The sequence below is a fragment of the Callithrix jacchus genome, chromosome 1 (genome assembly GCF_049354715.1).
Source record: "Callithrix jacchus isolate 240 chromosome 1, calJac240_pri, whole genome shotgun sequence".
In the NCBI taxonomy this organism is placed as follows: domain Eukaryota; kingdom Metazoa; phylum Chordata; class Mammalia; order Primates; family Cebidae; genus Callithrix; species Callithrix jacchus.
Window position 1 is genome coordinate 171762578 of NC_133502.1, and position 24764 is coordinate 171787341.

Here is a 24764-nt window from a genome sequence, read left to right on the forward strand (position 1 = left end):
TAAGAAAATCAAAAGGTGTCTAGTTTCAGACTGAGTATCATACTTATATAAAAACTCAAGCTAGAAACAATTAAGATTCCCCACTATAAGCAAGGTGCAAGGAATGTGGTACAGAGCCTCAAAGAATACTGTATGATGAGGTCAACAGTGTCGAAGAAGCTGAAAGAGTCAGAATACACATATGTTTATCTCACTTTGAAAAGGCATCATCCTTTATTCTTTCCAGGATAACCTCTATCTCTAGTATCAATGGGCAGGAGACAGTTTCAAGGTCCAATGCGTCATGCACAGGGACTGCCTTTTTTGTTTTTGTCTGAAATAAACCAACCCACATATCCAAAACAGACTGTTTCTTGGCTGTCAAACACATTGAACACATGAGTTTTATAGATTCTAGTATGGAAAATTTCTAAAAATGAGTGAACTTCATGTAGACATCTTTTTTTTAACATGACTTAGTCAAAAGTAGTCAGGAAGCAACAATCTGGCAGTAGCAGAGTGATTCCACAAATCTAGCTCATGTCTAGTAGAAACAAACTTAACTACCTAATAAATATTTGTACGTGGGCTTTTTAAATACTAAAATTAACTGACCAAATATAAGGTGTAATATGGGGGGGGAGGCGGAAATCCACCATAAAACAGGGTAATAATCACCTTTCAGCTAATTTAGAACATATTTTGTTCTGTATATACCAGAAGATTTTAGAAAAGAAAATCTACTTGGTCTCAACGTATATAGTTTAAAGGCTTTAAAAATATTTTCATCTCAGTAAAAGTCAATTTTCTCTATCTTTTGGATCCTAGAATTTAAGCAGTGTTTATTATACCAAATACAAGAAATTTAAAAGAATTAAAAAAACTTTCGAGATTGATACAATATGCAATAGTAAAAGGTCCATAGCCTTTGAAAGAAGAACCTGGTTCTAGAAGGAACCCCTACCATCAATTAGCTATGTTACTACAGGCAAGTATTTCAATTTCTGTGGGCCTTGTTTCCTTGCTTGTAAATTAACATCAATTCTACCCTCCTACAAAGGACTCAGCATATATAAAGGAATCTTAATATAATGTTTAATGTAGAATTAAAGAATCTAAGCTTCCTTTTATTAGTTTAAGCATTTTTAATGTGTTTCTATCACATAATATATTCAGATGTTATGTTATTATACCAGTACTCTCCATGAGGCACAATGTGTCTTATATTTACTTATGTAACTCTTTTCCCCTCACTATCAGGCATATGATGTTTGCTTTTTGAATGCATAAATGAATAGACGGAAGAATTTCATATCCACCAGCATGTAATTAGGGGCCATCTTTTCTAAATACCTTGCTAAGATCCTGGACATTCAGTAACACTGACATTCCCAATGTCAGTAATGAAGAGAAGCAATACAGCGCCAAATTTTATGCGGTCTGCAAAGGAAACCCAAAATAATACAAAAGGACAAAACTGCAAAGGAACTGAAAGAGCACCTGCAGACTCATGAAAGCAAAGCCCCAGGTACTCATGGCAGCTTCCCTAAACTAAACTGCTTATTATACCCCATTAAACTCCAAATCACCTCAAAACTTTACCTCATCAAGAATGACCTCAACCCTCCAAATAATGCAAATAGCCTCATATATATGTATACATATACATATTTACACACATATATACGTACACACACACACATAATTTGCTTAGAAAGACCATAGAACAGGTAACCACTAATCAGATTTATATTATTCATGACCTAACCCAAAGCAAAGGTTGCCAAGTCCAAGGAAAAGAAACAACTTCTGAAGAAAAAGCTAAAATGGCACATGGACAGCAAAGAAAATTTAATTTCTGTAACACCTTCCACAGGTTCTACCAAGGTTTAATGCTTACTCATACCTGAGGGATGATCTTCTTTTTCTTGTTATTTGCCGCATTAGGTCCAGAAAACAGCTTCTCCAAAGCAGCTAAAGCTGCACTTGCCTTGGCCACTTTCTTATTTGGACCTGCGCCTCTGAATTTCTGTCCATCTACTTCTACCTAAAATCAAGAATAACACCTTGCAATTATCCCATGCAATTCCTCTATTCCTTTTAATTTAAAGATATTATGACACAGAAAACACCGAAAATCAAATAGTGCCACAATAACTGACTCAGTCTAAAACTTTTTAAAATATAAGTTCAGGATATCCTATGTCTTTGAGAAGAAAGATAAGGCTGGCTTGTGTTTGGGTACATACCTCCATTACAAAGCGCTTGTCATGGCTTCCACCAGTTTCTGAGATGAGTTCATACTTGAGACCTCTTCTTTTTTCATTGAGCTCCATTACAGGGTTTTTGCCACTTGCTGTAAGAATAGGGCCCTGAGTTCTTACCTATAAGAGAAAAGGAATCTGAAGGTTCAATCAAGTAAGATTTTAGAATATTACATTTCTTCTTAATACAATTATGCTAAGAAGGAGGCTCAAAAATTCCACTTTAAAGAGTAAGTCACCTCTGTACACAAATGGCAAAATATCATTAAAGCTGTAAAAACTCTACAAGCAGTAAACACTGTGGTCATCTGGCCAGCCTTTCTTCAAACCAGTATTCAAGACCAATGTAGCCTCACCACTATAGGCTACTCCAGGCTCTGCTCTGTAGTGTTCATGATCTAAGAATAACACTCTAAATTACTAACAAATTGAATAGAACAGTTTGGATTCACATGATGCCTGAGGGTTCATCATTTTTCTTCTTTAGGATTAGGAAGAACTAACTCTTAATTTGGGATGTGAGAGGGGGAAATGTTCCTATACACATCTTAGTCACTCTGAACAGATTTAAGGGGACCTAAGGTAAAAACAGCCTATAGAGTATAGATTCTGAAAATTTAAAATAACACTAAAAGCAGTCACTCCCTGCCCTCAAAGAGCTACAGTGTAGTGGGAGGGACAGATAGAATTACTGCAAAATAATGTACATTAGAGAGCAGATATATGCTATGAAAACACAGTAAAAAGGATCAGTTTCTAGGGCAATCAGGATAGTTTTCCTAGAAGTGACATGTAAGCCTGACCTTAAAAGGTTAAGTACCAGACCACCATCATAGGGAGGCAAGGGAGAAGGCCTTCTGGACAGAAGCAGCAGCAATATAAAGGCCCAAGAGAGGAAAAGAACATTTGGGGAATGGCAAGAAGTTCAGTCTGGCTGTATAAGAAAGTGAGGAGAGGAAGCTAGTGTATTAGGATCTGATTAGAAACACCACTAATGGGGCCAAATCCACACAGGACTTTGTAGGCCAAGCAGACAAGCTTTGACTTAATTAGGGACAGTCAAGAGCCACTGGATGAGTTAAACACGGAAACCATCATGACTAGACGTGTTACAGAAAAACCACTCTAACAGTGGTAGAAATAACTGACTTGAGGAAGGATAAGAATAGAAGTAGTGAAGTAATTAACATAGGAGTGTGAAGGTGCAAATGAAAAGAGAAGATAGCATCAAAAGGAAACAAATAAATCCACAAAATACTACAACTATAATTTTAAGAAAGAAGAAACCAAAAGATAGAGCACTTTTTGAGATCAGAGATCATGTTTGTAATTCCACCACAGTAATTGCTCAAGAAATGCCGAACACACAAAATGAATGCCCAAAGGTGCTAAAAAAAGTTCTTTTTTTTTTTGGAAATGGAGGCTTGCTCTGCCGCCCAACCTGGAGTGCAATGGTGCAATCTAAGCTCATTGCAACTTCCACCTCCCAGGTTCAAGTGATTCTCCTGCCTCAGCCTCCTGAGTAGTTGAGATTACAGGCACCCGCCACCATGTCCAGCTAATTTTTGTATTTTTAGTAGAGACAGGGTTTTGCCATGTTGACCAGGCTGCTCTCAAACCCCTGACCTCAAGTGATCCACCTGCCTCGGCCTCCCAAAGTGTTGGGATTACAGGTGTGAGACACCACAGCCAACCCAAAGTATTAACTATTACGTATATAAAACTAATGAAAATCAGGATTCTCTTAGCAAAGTACTCTGTGCTGATTGGATAAGCGGTTGATGTTTCAGATGTGAAACATCAAAGGACAATTTTTAAGGACAAGTTTAAAAACATCCCTGGATCTTTGCAGTAAACATCTCTTCTTGATGAGTTTTTATAATCTGCATTTTTAAAATTTCAAGGCAAATTCCTAGTCGCTGTCATTAAAAGATGATGACTTGGCCGGGCGCGGTGGCTCAAGCCTGTAATCCCAGCACTTTGGGAGGCTGAGGCGGGTGGATCACAAGGTCAACAGATCGAGACCATCCTGGTCAACATGGTGAAACCCCGTCTCTACTAAAAATTACAAAAAATTAGCTAGGCACAGTAGCGCGTGCCTGTAATCCCAGCTACTCAGGAGGCTGAGGCAGGAGAATTGCCTGAACCCAGGGGGCGGAGGTTGCGGTGAGCCGAGATCGCGCCATTGCACTCCAGCCTGGATAACAGGAGCGAAACTCCGTCTCAAAAAAAAAAAAAAAAAAAAAAAAAAGATGATGACTTTGGAAACTAGGTCTATAGTAATCATTCTATGCTTTCAAAACCTAAAATCATGTCTACAAAAATGAGACATAAAAATATCAGAATTTTAATAAATTACTATTATTTTAAATGAAGAAATAAATAAGGGCTTTCTTTTTTCTCCCTGCCTCCCCCCATTACTACAATGTACAGAAACAACATATAGATGTAGTCAGTATCAAAACTTTGTCTGTCAGTGTGGCTGCTACTAGTGCAGCCCACACTGCTCTCTCCCTTCCTAATTATCTTTGTACTTAATGGTCTGGACCTCATAATTAACAAGCCCCTTTTTTCTTTTAGTATATGTATATAAACATTGTCAGCAAAACAACTCTTGACCTGTGACTACCACCGGTGAATGACCGGTACCTCTCAGCCAGCCATGACATCATCTATCCTCCACAGCATCACACCAAGTGCCAAGTGTGGCTTTCTCAGGCTTCAGCCCCATCAATCCCGTCCATGCTGGCCCACTTGGCACTTCTTCAACATTTACTTTCACAACTTGAAGTCATCATACCTCCTCTTCCTTCAGTCTAGAATGCTTTCTCTTCTGCACATGGCAAAGCTCATCATCTGAAGCCTTGCTCACAGTGGACTCCGTTTGATTCTATATGATTGTGTAAGTGTATGTGTAAGAGTCTCACAACCCCTTCATCCTTCAAGATTTGACATTATTATGTTCATTTTGCCATCACAGTGCTTATCATATTATATCATCATTTGTTATAAACATGTATTTTTGCCCCGTTAGCCTGGGAGCAGCTCTAGGTTCTGCACACAATTTCTGCAACACCTGGCATTAAGCAGGTATTAAAAGGGATTTATGGACTGAAAAAAATTAGTTTATTAATTAAGTCCTTAATAAATACGTATTCGTACAAATGACAAAGTAAACCTTGTTTTAATGTAAGCTCTTGCTGTTACTTTAAAGCTAATTTCTTTACACAGAATGCAGTAAATGTGGAAACATGGGTTCCATGACTCCCCAGTGTATTGTGTATACTCAGTACTTGGATTTCATCCCATTCTATTACCTGCGATGATAAGTTAACAGGTCAGGACTTAATCAGAGTCTGAGGTACATATTGGGTCAGGGTATGCTTCCTTCAGGACTAGACCAACTAAACGATGACCCAGTGCACCCCACAGCTTAGCACAAACTTCAAATAATCCCAAATTTCCTCCACTAGATCTTGTAGTTTTCCAGCCATCAGTTATAACAATGTTGATAGACTTGGTGTATTATGAAATACTGAAAGCAGCTTCCATGGCCAGAAATCAAGAAATACCAGATAAATTAGGATATATTCATGTGTGTCACAGTTTACAGATATTTTTAAAGTGAAAAAAATCAAGACGTAAAACTGAATGAAAATATGACTGCCTTCATAGAGATTCATGAAAAAAACTGGATGGAAATAAACCAAAATAATAATAATGTCTACCTCTGTAATGTACAAGTTTGTATATGCTTTTGATTCTTATTTATACTTTTCTACATCTCTCAAATTTCCTACAATGCACATATATATTACCTTTTTTCTGAGAAAAAAATAAGTATACCTCTAAGGTACTGGAGGTTTCAGTTGTAGAATTTCCAGTATTATTGCTTGAGTTTGAAGACACTGTTTCATTTTTACTTTCATTATCTGATTTTTCATCGGAACTCATACATTCAATATCTGCATCAAAGCCTGTTGGATATCCCATTGCCTGCAATACCTGTTCAAATTACATTAAGATGCAGTTTTATTCAGACCTGAGAAACCAGAGAAAAGACAAAATATTGAGAACAAAAGTTTCAAATTCATAGCGTGTGAACCATAAAACACCTTGCAGGAAGAGCAAGATGGTACTAAATCTGTAAGTTCTTTGTTAAATAGGGTATATACCTACCAGGGTAGCACCATGGAAGAATGGGGAAACCTCCTCAGAGTAACTGAGTTTAAACACAGATGACAAATATAAACCTGACACTACTCCCAGTTCATTTAATTTGGAGATGAGAGGTAGAGAAAGTAACAGCATAGCTAGGTTCAGACCGACAGGATAAAGACAGAAGTAGCATACTGTAAAAAGTACACTGGTCTAGAAAGGAAAAAATCTGAGAGTCTAATCCTGTATTTCTCCTCTGGCCCTCAACTTTCCAATCCATAAAGCACAAAAACTGCCTGGGTTGACTTCTAAGTTCTATGACTCAATCCGTTAGGAGAAATTGCCCCAGAAACGCAATCAAGACATTTTCTGCCTTTTAACAAACTTGCCTGTCAATTACAAAGTAGTATCTAAAACTTTCTACTTTGCTTCCAATGTAAAACACAATCAAAACTTAAAAGATTCAGTCTCGGCCAGATGCAGTGGCTCACACCTGTAATCCCAGCACTTTGGGAGGCCAAGGCAGGTCGATGACTTGAGGTCAAAAGTTAGGGAACAGCCTGGCCAATATGGTAAAACCCAGTCTCTGCTAAAGATACAAAAATTAGCTGGGTGTGACGGCACAAACCCGTAATCCCAGCTACTTGGGATGCTGAGGCAGGAGAATCACTTGAATCTGGGAGGCAGATATTGCAGTGAGCCGAGACTGCACCACTGCACATCAGCCTGGGCAACAGAGTAAGACTCAGTCTCAAAAAAGGAGAAAAAAAAAAACCGCAGTCTCTGGGTTTATTCTCTATACTAAGTAAGCAAGGAACAATTTCAGTCTTGTATTTCCATCCCTCTCTCTCAAGGGCTGATTATGGCTACCTCCAATGTTCAAACTTCTTACACTTCTTATACTTTCATTTGATGTGTAGGATTTTTCTTACTTTTTTGAAATGAAGCTTTCAGAACAATGTGTACGTGTTTGTGTGTGACTGTGCACAGGCATGCTCGCACACCTATGCACACATGTGTGCCTTTTAATATCTTCCTGATTATACTGCTTTTTAGATGTTTACAAGAGAATATGTTCACTTTTTGTAAGCCTCTTTCAAAGGAGGTTGATATAGCTTTGTCACTTACTAATTAAAGGTTTACATCGGAGGATATAGGGATAGGTTCCTAAAGACCCCTGGATTTGTTTCCATTTTTAATTAAGTTGCTGAGATATAAAAGCAACATATTTCGTTATAATAACTGTACATAATAAGTGTAAAATGGTTATGACAAGCCACAAATGACAAGCCAGCCTTTATAAACAATCACATCTTGTATAAAGGATTTTGCCGATATAAGTAAAACTATATCCTAAACCAAAAAAATGGACCTACATAGAACTCTGCACCAGGAGAACTTGAAATTAATTCACACAATTCATATGGAGAACTTGGCATTCTTATCATAAATAAATGTCTTGAATTTACTTGGGAGTAAAGCCAAGAACCCTTTTTTAACATCTTAAGTTCTAAAAGTGTTTAGGTAATACTTTACACTAAGAACATTAACATCATTTGTTTATATCCTTATTAATATTTTATTTAAAAAACACCTTCTCCACTGTGTGAGTCTTGTAAATATTATGCTCTCCCTGAGAAATCTCATCTCAGATAATAGCCATCATTCCAAATTAACACTAGCTAACATTAAGTTGCAAGTCAAAAGCCAAATATCACAAATAAGTTTGATTTGTTTATTCCATTAAAACTAAAGACATTCATCTTTTCTCAACTTAACACAGACAATAAAAATAGTCTAATATAAATTCTTAATACCACCTCTCGCCACCCTTTTCTCACGTATCTGATTCACTTATTATTACAGTGACATATTTCAATATGTTTACAAATACTTTATATAAATGGTGGCTTATATCTCAGGGAATACAGTGTCCAAAACAGTGTAACCAAAAAATTAAAATTAAATCATTTTTAAGAACAGATATTCTAAGAGTATTTACTAGCATATGCTAAGAAGTCAAAAAAGCAAAGCGTTCTCAAACCTCTGCAACTGATAAAGATTCTCTTCTTAACCAAACTCTAGACAGGATCCTCTGAGCCATGTTTTTACCTAGGCCCCATCCTTGGGCCTTGTCCTTAAAAGCCAATCCTGCTAAATTGGTTCAGCCAGAATCCCACACCTTAAATATCTAATCACCCTTAATCACCTGGTATCTGATCAAATCTCATCGCCCACTGAAATGGTTTGTTTCCCCACTCAAACCTCAAATTGTAATCCCCAGTGTTGGAGGTGGGGCCTGGTGGGAGGTAACTGGATCATAGGGGCAGTTTCTAATGGGTTAGCACCATCCCCTTAGTACTGTCTCATGACAGAGTTCTTACGAGATCTGGTTGTTTAAAAGTATATGGGCACCTCCTTGAGCTTTTCTCTTCCTCCTGCTCTGGCCACATAAGAAATGCCTGCTTCCCCTTCCACCATGATTAAGTTTCCTGAAGCCTCCCTAGAAGTCTCTATGCTTCCTGTACAGCCTGCAGAATCGTAAGCCAATTAAACCTATTTCCTTTACAAATTACCCAGTCTCAGGTATTTCTTTATAACAGTGCAAGAATGGACTAATACACCCATCACTGCCTGGATGGTATCTGATCACCCTATCCTGCTCTGAGCAAAAATCCTAATAGGTCCGTTTAACCAGAAATCCCTCTTCATCCTGATGTTTCCTCTTAGTAATTTTCCATCCCTGTTCCTTGGCTACAAATCCTCACTTGTCCATGTTGAACTCAGAATTGAGCCCAGTTCTATACTAAGGTCTCTTTCCTCCATTGCAATAACAGTTCCTGAGTACATACTTTCTTTTACGGTTTAAACTGTCCCACTCTTGGTTTTCTTTGACAGAACCAAGTTTGTCTAAAATCCATGTTAATACTAAAAAACTAGTATTCCAAAGAAAAATGAATTTCACAAGTATCTGGCAAACAAATACAAACCTAATAAATACATCAATTGAGTTAAAAAAATCACAAGATAACTCATGGAAACAAGATGACTGGGAAATCATCTGTGTGTGACCAGATTCCTTTCTTCCTGGAAGAGGGCTGAGGTTAAGAAAGGTTGAGACTGAGAAAGATGCTACCCTCAAATACTAAGGGCCAAGAGTGAAAAGACAACAGATAGCACTCTATATTATGGCTCTCTACTCAAGAAAGAAACATTCATGGCTTCTGTATGATAGAGATCTGATTTCATCAGTTTCTCAGGAAATCTGATGTCTCTAAGAACCTCTCCAAAGAGCCTTCCCTTCATCTTCATCCCCCTCTAGCTGAATTTTTCCCCACAATGACAAAGATTATTTTCATGTAATACGATTATGACCCTAAAGGTATCCTTTGTGAGGGGCTGCCAGGATAAAGAAGTGGAAGAGTAAAGGGAAGACTGGCCACTAATTCTCCATCACGTTAGGGTGCTTGCGGTTCTGCAGCCAGGCCAGGCTCATGTGACAGGATTGATTTCTTGTTTTCTTTTGATTTGATTCTCTGGTGTGATTTGTCATAGTAAGTACAGAACCCTCACCATGTTATTAAGAACTAAAAGAATTTTGACCTACTTTCAAAAATATGTTAGATGCAAAATTCTTTCTCAAACTCATTTATAAACAGAATGCGTAACATGGAATAGAACCTTTATGGATAACAATTTGGCAATATATGCCCGGCATATAATAAGAATTCCAATGCACTTTTAAACAAATAAATGAATCAATAAAATGTGTTTATCTTTTGACCCAATAATTCCATCTCTAGAATATGTATCTTAAGGGATCATCAGACAAGTTCAAAAAAGATGTAAAGCAATAAAATGGAAGCATCTAAATCTAAAATGACTAGCTACATTATGATAATGTAAGAGACCATCTGCTAATAATGAAATGTCAGACCATCACTAAAAATAAGAGCAATATTTGAGTTAGTTATTTAAAAATTCATAATATATTTTTAGATGAAGAGAGTATAGGCCAGGCACAGTGGCTCGTGCCTGTAATCCCAGCACTTTGAGAGGCTGAGGTGGGCAGATTACCTGAGGTCAGAAGTTTGAGACCAGCCTGGCCAACATGGTGAAACCCTGTCTCTACTAAAAGTGCAAAATTAGCAGGGCATGGTGGCGTGTGCCTGTAATCCCAGCTACCCAATCTCCTACTAAGGCAGGAGAACTGCTGGGACCCAATAGGCAGAAGCTGCAGTGAGCCAAGATCATGCCACTGCACTCCAGGCTGGGCAACAAAGCAAGACTCTGTCTCAAAAGTATGATCCTATTTTAAATATATATATATTTTTACAGTCATTATGTAGGTTCACCATTCCTTATCTGAAACCCTTGGTGCCAGGTTGTTTTGAGAATTCATAATTTTTCAATTTTGAGAGCTAATACAATACATATGTCACATATTTTCCAAATTCCCAGTGGATTCTCAGGTGCTATCCCATGTTTATGCAAAAGAACATATAAAATAATCACACTGAATAGAATAATGAAGACTAAAACTAGCCCCATATCAATTCAGGTCATGTTTTCCCACCCAGTGAATTTCTATCAAACTTAGGGAAATTTTTTTCATTTTTAATGCTTTCTGAATTTTAGAATCACTGGTTAAAATAAGAAGACTTACAAGAATACATGCCAAAAGTTAATGGTTATTATTTCTAGGTTTCAGATCTATAAACTTTTTCCCCTCATTTTCTAAACCATTTATAGCAAATACACATTATACATTTATAATAACATTTACAAAGCCAAAAGTCACTTTTAAAAAACAAGACATAAAATAAAAATTCTGTGCAGACCTTAGGGAGAACAATCTGCCTCAAAATAGAAAGCAAGTTCTGGAATAAAGCTATCAAGTCATAAACCTGAGATGTTAGAGGCCTAGAAAAGACTGCAGGCCACTTGAGACTGACAGCTAGTAATAGGTTTTCATATCATATAGCTGATAAACCAGATAAAGTAAGCAGAGACTTTCGAAACTTCAAAGCTAGTTTACTCTGATTCTTAATTTATTCTACCTGGATGAATAAAAAGTTTAGTTTATCCCATTTTCAAAAAAGGCAAATCTTAACTCTTCACAAATTTCAGATTTACTAGTTACTGTACATTCCACCCAAAATGTCAGTCAAGGTAAATAAAAGTATGAAAGCTATCTACTCACCACACAAGTCACAAGAAGCCATTAACAATTTCCTCAGATCCAGTGTCATTCACATTATAACTGACATCTACATTTCAGAAATTTGTCGGGAAGCTTAGCTTAATCCCAAGCTTACACCCTCTCCATATTTACCAAAAGCTCAGGTGAATAATAATTGGAATTGAAGACAAAAGCATACCCAGTCCAACCAAGTTCCATTATATCATAAAAATATATCACTGCATCAAATAAAAACCAATCTTGTCACACTGCAAAATTTGTCACTCTATTAACTTTCTCAAATTTTACTGAATTGCAATTTGCTATGAGGCCACTAGATTATGTTAAAGGTTATTGTAAGAAACAACCCACAAAATTTATCACTGCATCATAGATGCCTCTAAAGGAGATAACTGATATCCTTGGTTTGTGAAGATCTACCCAAGGAGAAATGCCCACTTGATCAAAAACCACAACTGTGACTCTCATAACCAAACTCTCTCTGTTCTTAAGACATAGAGAATGAATTGTATATTTTACAAGCTTTTTGTGTCAGCTGCTACAGAACTTAGCTTAGCTCTAAACTTGTGGCTCATTCTCAGTGTATGTGGTTATTAAACTATATATTTAGTCTTATTCCTGGATTCGCTTTTCCCCTCATTGTTGGCTTTCTTTTTCTGCCTTATTTTAAATTCATATTCTTTCACCATACTTTAGATATATCTTTTCTAATGAAGACAGCATAAGTAATTTATAGTGTTTGACATTTTTACAGCTTATTGTTTTTCTGCATGCATTGTTCTGATCACTATTTGATGTTTACATGCTTGTTTGTATATTTGTTGTCTATCTTCCCATCCTATACACACTAGAATGTAAGCTCCATGAGAGCAGCAACTTTGTTTCATTAACTGCTATATCCCCAGTATCTAGGATGGTGTTCACATCTACATTAACAATACATACAAAATGGAATGACCATGAAAATAGACCAATTATATCGTATGCCATACTGTTATATAAAAGAACTTTTCTTAAGTGAATCTCATCTTCAGTCTACATAATCTTTAATATTTTTGCATTAGCCTGCAAGAGGTCAAATGTACTTATAGAGAGATCCCATTACTTGGAAATTTTCTACAAACCTACATGCATAATTGGTCCAATCCTGGACACCATGCCCTATGAAAATATTCTAAAAATAAAGAAGAAGCATATACAAAGATACTGATCAAATTTACTTATAATAGAAATAATCTGGAATAAGCGAACTATCCAATAATAGGAAAATGTTTAAACAAATAGTATACCCATAGCATATTAATCGAACATTCATTATAAATTATTTATGAAGATTTTCATAATGAGGAAAAACACTAATAAAACATTACATGAAAAAAGTCAGAAGATAAGATTACATATATACTATGATCTTATTTAAAAAAAACAGCAAAATAGAAAATGATTGTAAATAAAACAACATATTATATACAAATACTGATGGTCTTTGCTTCAAAAATATTCAATTGACTTAATTTAATTTCTTTACTTCTTTCTGTATTTTCCAAATTTCATATAATTATCACATATTATTTTACAACAAAAAAAATTTGTTATCCAGAAGTGACAGAAGTCTATATATAATATTATTGCTATTAAAATGTTGAAAAAATAATTTATTATAGGAAAAGAAGCATCTTATTTGGAACACAAAATAAAAAAAAAAACACCGCAAAGTAAAACAAATACTGTACCTTCACTGCTACGTGAAGTTTTGCTGTTTTCTTGGATGGTCCCGAGGCTTCGTATGTTGTGCCATCCACATCTACAGACATTGTGAAGACTGGGGCATGAACGGGGCCAGACTGAGATAAGAGCTTATACTGAAGCCCAGGCCTGATCTGATTTAGCCTCATTAGTGCATTCATAAGGTCTATTGCTTTACTATCCAGAACTGTTAAAGAAAGAAGAATGAGGTCAGAAATTAACTAGAAAGTCATTTTGCTTTAACCTCTGCATTTTTGGGGTCCCTAGTAACTACTGTAAATTTACCAGACTTTTAAAAACTGAGTATTTCGAAACACATAGCTTAACCTCATAATTCTAAAATTATTATGCTAACATCACTGTAAAAATAGTATGCATTACTGTAACTATACATTAATTTTCTCTTGTCAATATTAATGTATTGTAAGCCAAAAAGCTTGGAAACAAAAAAGTTATTCAATTATCAATTGCTTAGTTAAGATCTAGTCTCAAAACTCTAATTCAAATCAATCAAATTCTTCACTTTTTGGATGAGCATGGTGGCTCATGCCTGTAATCCCAGCACTTGGGAAGGCCGAGGCAGGTAGATTGCTTCAGCTCAGGAGTTCAAGACCAGCCTGGGCAACCTGGCGAAATCCCATCTCTACCAAAAATACAAAAACTAAGCAGGGCATGATGGCACGCACCTGTGATCCCTACTATTTCAGAAGGCTGAGGTTGAAGGATCACTGGAGCCAAGTAGGTAGAGACTGCAGTGAGCTGAGATTGTGCCACTGCAGTCCAGTCTGGGTGAGAATGAGAACCTGTCTCAAAAAAAAAAAACCCTTTGTTTTTAATTTTTCTATCTGAGACTACAAGTCCTCTCTAGTTTGCATCTGTAAGAATACAGGTTTTACACACTTTTCCTTAAGTTTCGTTTCATCTTCTTATTGGGGTCTTTATCATCCCCTAATCCATCTTCAAATGGCCTCTTGAGAGCTGAAGACCCAGCACCTAAAAAAAATTATGAATTCATTATCAGTCAAAACAACAATCCTACTTACTGTACCACATGTATCTAACATGTTCAGGTCGGAAAATCTTAGGAATCACACGAAGGACCATACAACTTTTTAACTGATCAGTTAAATTACCATATTTACAATCTAGAAAAGCAAATTTTTTAAAGCAAATCTTGAAACAATATTTCACTTTTTATATTTATTTTTCCCATTTATTCATAAATACACACCAAGATCTATGCCTATGCTATGGTCTGAATGTTTGTGTCCCCACCAAATTCAAATACGGAAACTTAATCCCCAGTGCAGTGGGATTAGGAAGGGGGCACCTGGAAGGTGATTAGGTTATAAGGGTGGATGGAGCCCTTATTAAATTAGTGACCTTATAAGAGATGTCTGAGAGAGATTGTTTGTCCTTATAGCAGGCACTACCTATGAGGAATGAGCCCTCATGAGACAGCAAATCTGCTGAAGCCTTGATTTTGGACTTTCAAGCCTCCAGAACTGTGGGCAATAAATTTCTGTTGCTTATAAGTTACCCAGTCTAAGGTGTTTTGTTATAGCAGCCACATAGACAACATATATTCACATGTCATATGCATGAACAGAATAAGTCTAGAAAGCTATATATCAAAATGTTAAAAAGTAGTTACCTCTGGCAGGATGTATATTTACTTAATATCGTTTCAAACATCTCTAAAATTCAACATTTATGACTTGCATAAACTGTAGAAGTCCGAGAGCTAAATCTTATGCTTAGAAATCTGATTATCAAACTATATTCTTTTGCCTCATCAAATCCTATTCAAAATTTTATTTACAGTTTACCTCCTCTATAAAAAGTTCTCTCGTATCAAAGAGTTTTTATGATATCAGAATGTAAAGTCTTATATCACTGCCTATTTCATATATTCTTGTGTGTCTTCAGTGCTCCTTGAAGGTCAAAGATATTTTCTCCTGGTCTTGTATCTTTCAAACTACCTTAACACAAGACTTAGAAGCAACATAATAGGCACTGAGCAAAAACTAACTAAACTGATTAATAATCAATTTCTTAGATACAGCAGCCAACAGTTTATAATGTTGTCAAGCAAAAGATAGGAGCTTTGCTGTCCAAGTTAAAAATTATTAGAGAAAAGTTCATCAACCTATCCAAGTACTTTAAAGATCTCTTTATGTCTTCATCTTAAAAGTTAGTTGTTTTTCCTAAGGAAAATTATGCTCAAGATATTCATGCCACATGATTTCCAGATACTTCTAGTGAAAGCTTATAATAATAATGAGATTAACTATGTATTTTCTGATCAAGATTTACTGTCCCTTGAGGTAAACACTGACTTCAGCATTTGCTTGGGTCAATATTTACCACTCAGGCCAATCAATCTTGATGTTCTCTTCAACAGAAGGCAATATGGGCTGAGTATTATATTTCATTTGCATTACATAAAGCTATGAGTATGCCAGTCTCCCAGAATGCAGTCTATAAGAGATACAAGTTAAAAAGAACTATGTCTATTCAATCGCTCTTCTGCTCATTAAGTTACATTAAAGGCAGCTCCTTGATTGCCTGGAAATCACAAGCTAGCTTAAATGCACAGATCTATTCTCTAAATCCTCTAGCTACATAAATAGAGTTCCCTAGATTAAGCTTCATTCTATCATTCCAGCCATTGCAAAGGGGCTGTAAAATGTGGGGCTAATCATAATAAGCAGCCTAAGGGAAAAAATGGGCTTGCTTTACAAAAAATGGGTAGTTTCAACTTTTAAAATATCTAGTAATGTGAAGTGATAATTTATGAGGCAACAATTTTTTAAAATAATATATTAGTATTTGCCATATGCCTGACACTGTTAACACCTCACAGGTATCAACTTATTTAATCCTCATGAGCACCCTCATGAAACCATTACCTTTACTGTCCCCTTTATAAATTCATTCAGTAATAAACAATAAATGTTAATTGAGCAATTTTATGTGCCAGACATATAGCAAGTAACAAAATTACCTCCCTTTTCTCAAAAAGCTTACACATAGTGGCCAAAACTACTTACAACATATACTATGGTAGTGAGTGTAAACAATTTATATGTCGTGCTTATCAGAAAGGTATCACTAATGAGGAGACCTTTTAATGAAGACCTAAGAAAGTAAAAGAGTGAACTATGCAGTCATCTGGAGAAAGAATCCCAGGCAGAAAAAAATAAACAGCAATTACAAAAGTTTTTAAGGCAGAAACATGCTAAGAAATGATATAAAGGCCTGAACAGTTGGAGTGAAATGAACAAGAAAAAGGTGCTAGCAGTAGGTGAGAAGAGCCTGCTAGCTAGGTGAGGCAGTAGTTCTCAAGTCCCGGTGCCATTAATTGACAAAATATCAAGGGTCCATTTCCAGTATAAGAGAGTAAATAAGTCAAAAAAGCTTCCTGATTAGAGCAATTCGAAAAACTGGACAAAACAAACAATAAATATCTGTTCCTAGACAATGAAGAATATTAAAATCAAGATCTGGGAGGTGAGCCAGGCATGGTGTCAAATGCCTGTAGTCCCAGCTACTCCAGAGGCTGAGGCAGGAGGATTCATTGAGTCCAGGAGTTTGAGGCTAAAGTGGGCTATGACTACACCTGCAAATAGCCACTGGACTGCAGCCTGGGCAATATAGACAAGCCCTGTTTAAAAAAAAAAAAAAAGATATGGGAGGTGAAAGAAATCCTCTGCATTGGGGCTCACAATAACCCTAGGGGCATCTTCCGAATCCAGAAGAGGTCACTAAAAACTAAAGAGAGTAATGTCAACAGGCTCCCAGGTCTCAAGGAGTCCAAAACTAAAGTTCAAGGTCCAAGCAGAGAAGGAATGGTGAACCCCCCACACTCTGGGTTGGGCCTCTGAAATGTTACACTCTAGAAGTAAAATGAACTGGAAATAGCATGGCCCTCACAAGGATGAAAGCCAAAGTTCAAATTATAATTTTTTCTTTTTGAATTGGAGTCCCGCTCTGCTGTCCAGGCTGGAGTGCAATGGCATAATCTCAGCTCACTGCAACCTCTGACTCCCAAGTTCAAGCAAGTCTTTTAACTCAGTTTCCCAAGTAGCTGGGATTACAGGTGACTGCCACCACACCTGGCTAATTATTTTTTTGTTATTTTTAGTAGAGACGGGGTTTTGCCATGTTGGCCAGACTGGACTTGAACTCCTGCCCTCAGGTGATCCACCCACCTTGGCCTCCCAAAGTGCTGGAATTACAGGTGTGAGCCACCATGCCAGGTCTCAAATTATCTTAATCCCTGACTGCAATGAAATGATCTAGGGCTGCCAATTCGGTTAGCTGCCTCCCAGAAACAAATATAAATCCTCCCGGGAGAAAGATATCATTGCTCTAGACTTTAAATTATCTACAATTTCTTATTTTAAAAATCCAGCACTCATAATAACCAGGCACATGAGAAGATAGCATGATTAGAAATCAAGAGAAAGAGCAGACAATACAAACAGACCCAAAATAGACCCAGATGACAGGCCTTTCAAAAACAAACTTTCTTAAAAATAATTTCAGGCAGAAAATCTGAAACTATAAAAAAGCCAAAAATCTACAAATGAAAAATATAAACTAAAAACTGGCAGGTCTGCAAGGGGAAATGGCAAATCCACAATAGATGGGAATTGACAGAACTCTCTCAGTAATTAATAACATCTGAAAAACATACAATGAACAAATGACATGACCTAACATGAAAAAAAATATTATGACCCTCAACTGCAGAATATACATACTTTTTCAGAGGAAAAAAAGACCATATGCCGGGCCACAATATACTCAACAAATATCAAAGGACAGAAATCATACAATGCATGGAGAGCAAAATAAGTAAAACCTCAAAAACAAGAGTTAACTACAAAATCTTCATTCATCTGCAAATTAAGCAATAACATCTAAATACCCAACAGGTAAAAAAAAAAAAAAATTAGGAATAAAAGAAAGTAAGAAAGTAAAAAATAGCTTTAACTAAATAATAAAAATACAAATGCCCAAAGAATGTGATGTCCATAAATCTGTGCTTAAAGGGAAATTTACCATCTTGATAGTATATACAATAAGAGGTTGAAAAATCAATGAGGTATTCACCCAACTCATAAAGTTTAAAAACAAGAGCAGCAAATTAAACCCAAAGAAAGTCATAAGGAGGGAAAAGTATAGATAAGAGCAGAAAACCAATAAAATAGAATACAAACATACAACAGAAGACAATGAACAAAGCCAAAAGTTAATTTTCCTGTAAAGACTAATAAAAATAAGTCCCTAGGTGAGTCATTAGCAAAAAAAAAAAGGAAGGTACAAAATATAAAAAGACATGACTACAGATACTACAAACAATAAAATGAGGACCTTATAAATTATTTTATTTCAAATGTTTTAAAATTTAGGTGAAATGGAAAAATTCTTAGAAAAGCACAGCTTACCGAAAAGTGTCATAAAAAGATGGAAGTCTCATGCTTATTAAGGTAATCAGATTCATAATTTAAAATATTTTCACAAAGAAAACACATGCCAATGGCTTCACTGATGAATTCTTCCAACAGTTAAAGAAAAACTAACACCAAACATATTCAAACTTTTCCAAACAATAGAAAAAGAAGGAATACATTGTAACTCACTTTATGAAGCCAGCATAACCTTGAAGTCAAAGCTTAATACAGGAGAATTGCTAGTCAATCTAACACACAAATACCTGCATTTTGACTTGCCCACAGAAACCTACATTGATTGCTTTATATATATATGTATGTATGTATACACGCACGCTCGCGTGCGCACACACACAAATTATTGTTTTTTTATATACACACACACACACACACACACACACACACACACACATATATATATATATACATGATTGTTCATAGAAACTTCACCTGTAAAAAGCCAAAACTGGAAACTAAATGCCCTACAATAGGTAAATAGTTAAATAAAGTCTAGCTCATTGACACCATGGAATAATACTAAACAAGAAGAAAGAACAAACTATTGATATACACAACAACTTGGATGGACCTTAAGGACATTATGCTGAGTGGAGAAAAAAAAATTGCAAAAGGTTCCTTATTGTAGAACTCCATTTATATAAAATCCCTGAAATGATAAAATTATGAAGATAGAGAAATCTTAGTGGTTTCCAGGGATTAGGGATGGCTGAGAAGAGAGAAGCGGTTATGACTATAAAGAGGCAGCATGAAAGAGATCTTAATGGTGTTGGAACAGTTCTGCATCTTGATTGTGGTAATGGCTACAGAAATCTACATGTGTAATAAAATGACATAAAACTTATACACACACATTGTATCACTGTCAGTTTCCTGGTTTTGATACAGTACTACAGTTAAAGTTACACAGATGTAGCCAAATGAGACCTCTCCTTATCATCTTAGCAACTACCTATAAATCTGCAAGTATTTTTAACATAAAAAGTTGCGGCAGAGGGGCGGGGGGTGGGGGGGTATGCTGTTCATCACAAAAAAATTGTTTCTTTGTGGCGAACAGACAGAGGGCCAAGAACAGAAGCAGGAAGACCAGATAGGTGACTGGAAGAATCCAGGTGAGAGATGATGGCAGCTTAGATAAGGATGTTAGCAGTAAAGAAGCTAAATTCCAGACACACTTCTTTTTTGTGAGATGGAGTTTCACTCTTGTTGCCCAGGCTGGAGTGCAATGGCGCAATCTCGGCTCACCGCAACCTTCACGTCCTGGTTGAAGCAATTCTCCTGGCTCAGCCTCCCAAGGAGCTGGGATTATAGGCACGCGCTACCATGCCCAGCTAATTTTGTATTTTTAGTAGAGTCGGGGTTTCTCCATGCTGGTCAGTCTAGTCTAGAATTCCCAACCTCAGGTGATCCAATATTTTTCTTTTTTGAGACAGAGTCTCCCTCTGTCACCCAGGCTAGAGTGCAGATGTGCAACCTCTGTTCACTGCAACCTCTGCCTCCTGGATTCAAGTGATTCTTCTGCCTCAGCCTCCTGAGTAGTGGGGACTACACGCACATGCCAACCACGCTAATTTTTATGTTTTCAGTAGAGATGGGGTTTCGCCATGTTGGCCAGGCTGGTCTCAAACTCCTGCCCTCAAGTGATCTGCCCACCTCAGCCTCCCAAAGTTCTGGGATTATAGTGTGTCCAGGCATGAGCTACCACCCAGCCTGGACACACTTTAAAAGTAAAAAGAATTTGCTGGTATTTGGGATATGGGTGAATGAAAGAGAGGATTCAAGGGCAACCCAAAGAATCCTGGCTTAAGCAGAGAGTTTCCAATGACTGGCACAGAGTTAACTATAGAAAAAGAAGAGCAAAGGCAAAGTAAGGGCAGAAGCTTAGATCTTAGACATCTGAAGTTTGAGATGTCTGCTGGGCATTCACGTAAAGACATTGAGGAGGCACTTTGATATTTGGGTCTGAGTTCAAGAGCTGGTAGTCTGGGATGAAGTATAAACTTGGGACAGTCTTCAGTATAAAAAGGTATTTGAAGACAAGAGACTAAGATCCCCTAAAACATCCATGTAAATAAAGCGAAATAGTCTGAGGACTGAACCCAAGGACACTTTAATATTCAGAAGTCAGGAAGATGAGGAAGAACAAAGACAACTGAGGAGATTAGAAGAGAGCTAGAAGAACCAAGGAAGCTGATGACCTGGAAATCAAATGAATAGTATTTCATTTCAGAAAAAGTGGCAACGGCAAATGTTGCTAAGGATATAGGGAAACAGGAATTTGTATACACTGTTGGTGGGAGTGTAAACTGGTATGTGCGACCATTTACTAGGTTGTTTATGTATACCTCAGGAGGCATGCAGAAGAATGCCCATGGCAACATAGTAAGTGGTTGTCAAAAACTAAAGAATCTAAATATCCTTCAAAAGTAGAATGAGTAAACTAGTTTATTCATAATGGGTACTATATACATATTAAAATGAACTATAGCCATGTGCAACAACATAAATTAATCCCAAAGAATGCTGAACAGAAAGAAGCCAGTCACAAAAGACTAAACTTAGAACGTTCCAGGCAAACTCAAATTATTTAGGAAAGCATATACAGGTGGGAAAGTGGTAAAGAAAATCTAGGAAATGATTATCAGAAAGTCAGAAATGGTACTTCTTGGTACAGGAAGGTAATGAGAAGGATACATGACAGCTTCCGAGGCACTGATAAGTTCTGTTTCTTAAACATGGCACTGATTTTATGGGTTTGTAAAAAATATCATTTTCTAAACTGCGTATTTTTTGTACTCTTCTATATATGTTCTGTATCTCATTAGAAAATAAATATGGGAGAGAAAAGTGTTCCTCTGTGTCAAATGTTGCTGAAAAGCTGGCTAAGATGAGGACTGAAAACTGACCAGTGAATGCAGTAATGTGAAGGTCACAACAGATTCTTCAGGCAACTGGTGAGGAAGAAAACCTGATTAGAACAGGTTCAACAAGAATTAAAAGTAAGGAAATGGAGAAAAGATAAAAAGGCTGCTCCTTCCCAAAGTACTGCTTATAAAGGGGAGTAGAGAAATATAACTGTTGCAGGACCTACAAAATCAAGGGAGTTTGTTTTGGCTTTGTCTTTCAGATGGGAGATACTACAGCAGGTTTTTATGTTGATGAAAAGCATTCAGTAGACAGGGAGGAACTGACACTGGTGAGAGAAGAGATAATTGCTAGACTAATGTCCACAGGTAGGCAAGAGGGGATGTGATATAGTGGGTAAATAAAAGGTCAGTCTTAAGAGGCGAGGCAGTTTCTACATAGGCAAGGGAGGGAAAAGCAAAGAACAGGAGTTGATGCAGTGGGGCTTGGAGACAGTGATGAGTACATGCAGAAATTATCTAATTAATAATTATCTGAGAAAATAGAAGCAAACACGCTCATCAGGTGAGTAAAGAGATAGAGAATGAAGTGTGAAATGTGAGAAAATGCGAAACAGTTATATAGGAAAACTGGAGAGGTCTCAAATCTACAGGATCGCCAGGCAACACAAATTATATTAGTCACCATTATATTAGTATCATAGACTGAAAGGAAGAATGCTCAAGATGGCTGTGCCTTTTTTTTTCCAGCCATGTTCAGACACAGAGAAGGTAGAGAGACAGATTTCAACTAGTTAGAATTTTGCCAGAAACAGAGAATCAAGGAAGTGAAGGTATATGCTAGGGAGTAATCATCAAGGATCATGTAGTACAAGCAGGGTAAGGACAGAAGAGAGAACATGGGGAGGATGAAGGACTATGCAAAGGTATTGGAATCAATGACAAGATTCAAGAATTGAAATAAAGGTAGGAGACTGAGTAATGACAAGAGATTGTAAAGTGGGATTCCTGAAAACAAGATTATGGAAATAATACAGGTACAGTTACTGATGAAGACAAGAACTAGGCTATGTACATAGAATGAGTAATTAAGGTAAGGCAGAAGATAAAATATTTGTGAGAGAGGAAGTCACAGAACTGAGAGACTGGAGTACTCAAAGAAATCATCTGAGATTTGCATATGGAAATCACTAAGAATAACAGGAATAAAGAACAGGAAGCTAGGTGCTAAAAGCATGAGTGTATTAGAAAGATCATTGTATAGCCAAAACACAAAAAATGGTAAAGTGACTTGCTCAGGTCATGTAGCTAGTAACTGACAGAACTAGAAAAGAAACATCAGCAGTCTGGTTCTATTTTATGCCATCAACTGACAAACCAGCAGTTCCCAAACTTTGAGAAAGATCTTTAAAGTTAAAAAAACACCGAAGTCACATAACAGTAAACATACTTTTACTATCTAGTGAAGGGGAAAATATAAAACCAAAAGAGTGATTGTGAATTTGGTGACCGAAATGAAATTTTCTGATACTAATCAAGAATATATATAAAATTTTTATTCAATCGTTCAATTCACAGATAGATAATGCTTGATGTCACATGGATATGTAAATCTCTTTCAATAATTTCTTCACCACTGAGTAAGCACTGCTGGAAGAAAATGGCCTTCATTCCTCAAGTTGTATTGAGCATTGGTTTATAATAATCATACAGTAGAATCTGGAGGATTCTTTCCCCTGAGGAGTTTACAGTGTAAGGCAATGATTCTCAAACTTTTTAGCTAAGGAGTACTTCACACTCTTAAAAATTACTGAGCACCCAAAGACTTATGCTTTGTGGTATCTGTCAATATTGAGCATATTAAAAATAAAACAAAAAAATATAAACACAAGAATATAGAAAACATTCCATTAGCCATCAGACCAATGATCCTATCACATGTCACATGTAGCCTCTGCAAAACTATACATTTAGGAAAGAAAGAGTGAAAAAGACAAACAAAAAAACCTTAATTTTATTGTTACTATTAAACAGTTTGACCTTGTAGACTCTCTGAAAGTCTTCGTCTAAACAAACAGATTGGGCAACTGCACTATTTTTGTGATATACTAGAGTAATTTCAGTTGTTAGAGGTAGGCTTCATTCCAAGTGAAGAACATCTGGTATTAAATGTTCCACTTTCTAGTTTAACAGTAGAGAAAGAGGGGGAAGTAAAATATTGTTTGAAGCCTAAAAAAAACAGTAAGTGGATTCACATTTGATTCCAGGCACCAAGTCAGGCATTGTAACCTGACAAGAGCCAATAAAATAAGAAAAGGGGTAATATCCCTAGTAAGAGAGATGAGTGAATTGCTTAAGGTCCAAAACTAGAAATGGTGAAGTTATGATTGGAACCCAGGCCATATTGACCCCAAAAACCTACATTCTTTCCACAGAAACTCTGAATTCAACAGAGTAATACAAATGGAAGATGATCCTGAATTTTCCAATACATTTTTCTTCTCATCTGTATTTTTGTTCTTTCTCGGTTAGATAACATTTCCAAGCATGAGAAAGATCATCAAATTGATTAGTGATAGTGATAATGTCTCCTCCTAGCTTATGGTTGATTTCTACTTCTTAGACCAGGAGTTCTCAAAGTATAGTCCCTGAGTCTATGCAGTAATGAAATCTGGCCAACATAGCCAAATGAATTAATCACTAATAAGAAAACACGATTATGTTACATCACCTGATGTTACCTGACGGGAAGAGAAGAGAAGAGTCAGTGTATTAGTCTGTTCTAGCTACTGTATTCGTTCCTTCTCATGCTACTAATAAAGACATACCTGAGACTGGGTAATTTATAAAGGAAAGATGTTTAATAGACTCCAGTTCCACATGGCTCTCAGGAAACTTACAATCATGGCAGAAGGGGAAGCAAACACATCCTCCTTCACATGGTGGCAGAAGTGTGGAGCAAAGTTGGGGAAAAGCCTCTTATAAAACCATCAGATCCTGTGAGAACTCACTCACTAAAATGAGAACAGCATGGAGGTAACTGCCTCCATGATTCAATTACCTTCCACAG

General features: G+C 36.7%; 1 protein-coding gene across 19 annotated transcripts in view; it reads right to left on the reverse strand.

The window, feature by feature from the left end:
* Nucleotides 1-24764, reverse strand: part of STRBP (spermatid perinuclear RNA binding protein) — a 75816-nt gene that overhangs the window by 24663 nt on the left and 26389 nt on the right. For all 19 annotated transcript variants that reach the window (XR_013536514.1, XR_001913495.5, XR_004728879.3 and 16 more), the window contains 5 exons: nt 14251-14343; nt 13338-13537; nt 6090-6248; nt 2229-2363; nt 1886-2026 (listed from right to left, as the gene is read on the reverse strand). Coding sequence is in view for 16 of the 19 variants with exons in the window: in XM_035256945.3 (XP_035112836.1) it covers nt 1886-2026; nt 2229-2363; nt 6090-6248; nt 13338-13537; nt 14251-14343 (728 nt within the window). In the remaining 3 variants the exon portion in view is untranslated. The remainder of the gene's footprint in view (nt 1-1885; nt 2027-2228; nt 2364-6089; nt 6249-13337; nt 13538-14250; nt 14344-24764) is intronic.